General features: G+C 39.9%; 1 protein-coding gene across 2 annotated transcripts in view; it reads right to left on the bottom strand.

Annotated features, from left to right (window-relative positions):
* Window positions 1-891: 891 nt before the first annotated feature.
* Window positions 892-6,000, bottom strand: part of NKAIN3 (sodium/potassium transporting ATPase interacting 3) — a 1,182,278-nt gene continuing 1,177,169 nt past the window's right edge. The window contains exon 7 of one of the 2 annotated variants that reach the window (XM_073679350.1): window positions 892-4,086. In XM_073679350.1, the coding sequence (XP_073535451.1) occupies window positions 4,073-4,086 (14 nt within the window). In that variant the 3' untranslated portion in view covers window positions 892-4,072. The remainder of the gene's footprint in view (window positions 4,087-6,000) is intronic. The other variant, XM_073679353.1, reaches the window with a different exon arrangement.

Raw genomic sequence — 6,000 nt, 5'->3', positions numbered from 1 at the left:
ATTGTCGGGTACAGGTGTATGCCGCTGCTGAATTGCCGGCTTTTCATGTTTCACTGTTGGCACTGTTCCCATCGATTTGGGCAATCACTGTAATGCCACAACCACCATGGCTGTGGCATTACAGTGAGTGGCAGACAATCCCTGCATGATTGGTGCTCTAAATAGCGCCAGACATGCAGGACACGCTTTTGGTGCACGAACAGTTATCGAACATAACCTCGAACAGCCGAATTTTTTGCAAATCGTTCGGGTTCGTCGAACAACTCGAACACCGCCCAAAACAGCTCGAATTTGAGATTGGCGAACAGTTCTAGTCGAACACCGCTCATCTCTAATCTTTATGGACACATAAGAAGTATTTATTGGGAACATTTCCTAATGTATACAGCAAAAGTGTAGTCTGAACATTGTCCGACTGAAGCCTAAGATACAACTGTCACATGCAGAAAAAAGAAAAACACCCCACTCACCTTGGTCATTATACTTAAATGGTGGACCCTAAACAGCAGTCAGTTAACTTCCCTGGACCAATTACACTTTGCCTAAATTGTGCAGACAACCATATTATTGCTCCGAGTGCGATCCATCAAAACATTGGATCACACTTGGATCAATGTTAGTCTATGAGGCTGTGCATGTCTGAATTTTTTCTCGGTCCGAGGAAAAAGTCACAGCATGCCTGAGTTTGATCTTATATTTGGATTGTACTCGGCTATATAAGTCAATGAGTGCGTGGAAAAAATTGTGATGCACTCGGATGACATCTGAGTACAGTCTGATTTCCACAGATGGACAGAATGGAGAAGATGGAGATTTTTTTTCTCCATCTTCTCCTCATCCGGGAGAATCAGACCACAATATGCTCACACTTTTATCACAGTTTGATCAGAGTCTGATTTTTCTAATTGACTCAATTCTCTGAGATGAGAGAATATACGCTCATGTGACCCTAGCCTAAAAGATACTAATGTACAGTGCTGCTCTCCATTATTGGCACCCCTTCATTTGTTTTATAGACTATACAATATCTTCAGAAATAAATGGAAATGTACCAATGCCATATCCTCATGATTTTTTAATTAGTGGTCCAAAGTAATACAACAATAAAACATTGTTTTTCAACTTCCATGTTGCAATTTCAAAGAAGAATCAGAATAAAGAGCATATGCAGCAATAAAGACCCCCTAATTATTAGTTGGTTGCAGACCCTTTGGCATTGTTGACAGCCTCCAAACGTTTCTTGTAGCCATCTATAAGCTTCTTGCACTTCTCAGCTGGGATTTTCTCCCACTGTTACCTTACAGTTTGTTCAAGCTCTTGAATGTTTGCAGGTTCTTTTTCCCAATGGCAGATTTCAGCTCACCCCAAAGATTTTCAATGGGATTGAGGTCAGGGCTCATTGCTGGCCATTTTAAAACAGTCCATTTTTTCTTTTTCAACCATTTATGTGTACTTTTGGATGTGTGCTTTGGGTCATTGTCTTGCCGGACGACCCATGATCTTCGACTCAAATCAAGTTTTCTTACACGGGGTAGGACATTTCGATCTAAATCTCTTGATAATTCTCTGATTTCATGATTCCTGTGATAAGGTCAAGGCATATGGTACCAGACGCAGCAAAGCAACCCCACAGCATTATGGATCCTCCACCATGCTTAACTGTTACTTAACGGTAAGGTATTCTTTTCCTTATAAGCTTCATTGCGCCGTCTGTAAACAAACTGTTGCTTTGCATTGCCAAAAAGCTCTATTTTTGTTTCATCTGTCCACAGAACATTTTCCCAGAAGGATTGTGGTTTGTCAAGGTACTCTGTGGCAAAGATCAGTGGTTTCTTTTTATGCCTTTTCTTCAGAAATGGTTTCTTCCTTGGCCTTCGCCCATAAAGCTCTGCTTGGTTTAGTGTGCAGTGTATGGTACTTGTTGAAACCATGACCCCAGACTGTTCCAGGTTGGCCTTCAGGTCCTTGGATGTTTGACTTGGCCATTCGCACCATCCTTCGAAGACATCTCTTGTCAATTTTCCTCTTTCCCCCACGTCCAGGGAAGTTCTTGACGGTTCCATTCTTGGCAAACTTCTTAATAACATTGGGCACTATTTAAACTGGGATACCAAGTTCTTTGGAGATGGACTTATATCATTTGGAAGTCTTGTGATGCTAATTTGCTAATAATAGCAGTTCTGATTTCCTCAGACAGCTCCTTTGTCTTCACCATTGTGACAAAGGAACAGGGCCTACCATGTGGCTTTTTAAAACACTGAAGTCATCATTCATTGGCTAATTCATGTCACATGAGCACCAACAATTAATCACAGGTGAATCTCTTTTGTGATTTACCATACTAAATTAGGGTGCCAATACCAGTGTCACAGCAAGTTTTAGGTTTATCAGTTTTTCCCTCCCATTGTTTTTTGTTTTAAATTTAAATTAAAGTTTATCATTTGCTCTTTTGTTTTTAACACGAGTGCTCTATACAAAAAACTGTTTAACTTGATTCATTTTTTTGAGGAGATATTCCATATTATGTACTTAAACTTCATGGGTGCCAAAAAAGATGAGCAGGACTGAATTCAATTTTTTAAATTGGCCATTAGAGCACCCACAATACACTGACATCTCTTGTTTTGTACACTGTACTTATCAGTTTTGCTGTACAGATTGGGGCAGCGTAAGAGTCATCTCACCATTAGCTAGCAGGGAATTTAGAAACAGATGAAAGCTTTATTGTACTGCTGATAAAAAAAGTATATAATACTATAAATAACATAGATAGAGTTTAGTAAGCAGCTGTCCATTCCCTTCTTTGTCTTTACAGGAGAGGCAGTACTTCATCTCTTCCTAGAGACACTATTATGTCATTAGTATCAATACCTTCCCTTATATTGCAGCTGCCATAAAGCACACACATACTGTAAAAAATAGCTACAGCAATTAAAGGGAATCTGTCACCAGGTTTTGCAACCTAATCTGAAAGCAGAATAATATAGAGTCAGAGACCCTGATTCCAGGGATGTGTCACTTACTGCGCTGCTTAATGTAGTTTTGATAAAATCACTTTTTTATCAGCAGGAGATTATCATTAGACAACTAGTAAACCTGCTGCCATGTAGTCCTTCATATTCATGAGCTCTGTATAACCCCGCCCCCACCACTGATTAGCAGCTTTCTGCCTATGCACAGTGTACACAGGAAGCTGTCAATCAGTTGAGTGGGCGGGGTTTGTACAGAGCTCAGCATTCAGAGAACTGCTAGATCTTCAGCAGAGAAAACAGTGATTTTATTAAAATGATAGCATGTAGACCAGCATGTGACATATAACGGGAATCGCAGTCTCTACCCCTACATCATGGTGCACTAAGATGGAGTAGCAAAAACCAGGTGACATAATCCCTTTAAGGCAAAAACATAAAACCCATGAATCACATTTGTCCATAATTTATTTTTTCAGTTAAATACAGGAAAGCCGTTTCTATTCATTTTATTATTTACAACTACGCATTTGTCACAGATGTCGAATTATAGAGTATTAAAAACATGTAAACCTGTGTAAGAAATAAAATGCACCACTTTACTCAGCATACAGATAACTGTACTTGTATTCCGTGTAGTTTTACAGTACACTTGATTTTTTTTTTTTAATTATTATTTTTCTATATATTACATTCTGAAAGCATATGTCTCCCTTCACATAAAATAAAAGACAACCAGTTTCGTACACTCTTTATTTATCACATTACCTGTATATTTGTGGAAGTAAAAAAGAAAAAAATACCCACCGTCCATACTGAAAACACCACTTATCAACAGATCCATTGGTTTCATGCTACAAAGGGTAAAGAGAAAAATGTACAAGTGTCTCCAAGTGTCCAGGTAAAAACTGAAATAATTCTAGAAATCATAACCATCACTTAGAAAGAGAGTACGGGCTTGTATTGTTGCATTGACAGAAGCCAATCTCCTGAATTTAATGTTCCCATTCACAAAGAAAAATCGGTGACTGTTCTTCCATGGTACATTTTTTTTCCGTGGTTGGTACGGTAATATTGCAGAAACATGAAGATTCCTTTCTATGTCACTTGTGCCGACCTAATGGAGAAAAACATTATGGATATTAGACACATAACTTAGTATGAGACATAACAAGAGCTAATTTATCAGGTAATCTGTTGTGCTCTCGCAAACACTGAGTCAAGCCAGGAAGCAAAAAAAGGTTTAAATACTACACTGCTCAAAAAAATAAAGGGAACACTCCAGTATCACATCCTAGATCTGAATGAATGAAATATTCTCATTGAATACTTTGTTCTGTACAAAGTTGAATGTGCTGACATCAAATCACACAAAAATCATCAAAGGAAATCAAATTTATTAACCAATGGAGGCCTGGATTTGGAGTCACCCCCCAAATGAAAGTGGAAAAACACACTACAGGCTGATCCAACTTTGATGTAATGTCCTTAAAACAAGTCAAAATGAGGCTCAGTATTGTGTGTGGCCTCCATGTGCCTGTATGACCTCCCTACAACGCCTGGGCATGCTCCTGATGAGGTTGTGGATGGTCTCCTGTGGGATCTCCTCCTAGACCTGGACTAAAGCATTCGACAGCTCCTGGACAGTCTGTGGTGCAATGTGACGTTGGTGGATGGAGCGAGACATGATGTCCCAGATGTGCTCAATCGGATTCAGGTTTGGGGAACAGGCAGGCCAGTCCATAGCTTCAATGCCTTCATCTTGCAGGAACTGCTGACACACTCCAGCCACATGAAGTCTGGCATTGTCCCGCATTAGGAGGAACCCAGGGCCAACTGCACCAGCGTATGGTCTCACAATGGGTCTGAGGATCTCATCTCGGTACCTAATGGCAATCAGGCTACATGTGGCGAGTACATGGAGGGCTTACACCAAGCAAGTTTTTTCTACCCCATCTGAGAGCAGTATAATGTAGGCCCTGATTCCAGCAATGTGCCACTTCCTGGGTGCTTTCTGTGGTTTTGATAAAATCACTGTTTTATGTGCTGCAGATCTATCAGTTCTCGGAATAACTCCATCCACGCAACTGATTGGCAGCTTTCAGCCAATGCACAGTGTAGAGAGCTGCCAATCAGTGATGGGGGCGGGGTTATGCAGAGCTCATGAATATGGATGACTATATGGCAACAGGGTTACTAGTCGTCTAATAATAATCTCCTGCTGATAAAATGCTGATTTTATCAAAACTACACTAAACACCCCAGTAAGTGATACATGGCTGGAATTAGGCTCTCAGCCCTTGCATCATTCTGCTCACAGCAAACATTTGCTGACAGATTCCCTTTAAAGACTTTTCAATTGGATTTCTCTGGTTGTCTCTTTTTCTGGTCTTGTGAAACTTCATATTACATTGTACTTCAATGTTGAAAATAAGTGCTAGATTATCAGTTTTTCTGGATCATCTGATGCATACAGACAACGCGTTATATTGGTCCTGCTCCCTGATCTTTATGTTATAGGCCAGGAGCAGCTGATATATATATATATATATCAAAGTTTGTGGGCATAGATTCAGCAGGAAGTGTAACCCGTTCATTAAATCCCTGCTCATTCTGGGTTTGAGAGTCCTGTGGGCGATCCTATCAGTGATTGATAGCATTTCCTATATATCTGTTTGACAGATAGATGTTAATCAGTGAGTAAGACTGTGACGGGACTTCAAAATCATTAGCCAGTAATTTAAATTAGTTGGTTATAAGATTTACTGCATCTTTTCCCACTAGATTAATCAATTAATTAATAGATATAAACCTTCTCAGCAAATCTGTCCCTAAACCATGCTGCTAGTAGATCAGACGGATTACTTAATGTAACAGTTTCCATTTAAATGGTATGCTAACCTTCGCTATAATTTTTTTCTTTACTGCTCTAAAGCATGTGAAATTAAAGGGGTTGTCCACTACAGCAGAGGTCCCCAACCTTTTTTGCACCAGGGACCGGCTATAAGGAAGACCAGTTTTCCATGGCCCG

Source organism: Phyllobates terribilis, unplaced genomic scaffold, assembly GCF_046119375.1.
Source record: "Phyllobates terribilis strain yellow unplaced genomic scaffold, ASM4611937v1 Scaffold_4__5_contigs__length_816908805, whole genome shotgun sequence".
NCBI classification, from domain to species: domain Eukaryota; kingdom Metazoa; phylum Chordata; class Amphibia; order Anura; family Dendrobatidae; genus Phyllobates; species Phyllobates terribilis.
Note: the sequence above shows the minus strand (reverse complement) of the source record. Positions and strands in the feature narration are given on the sequence as shown.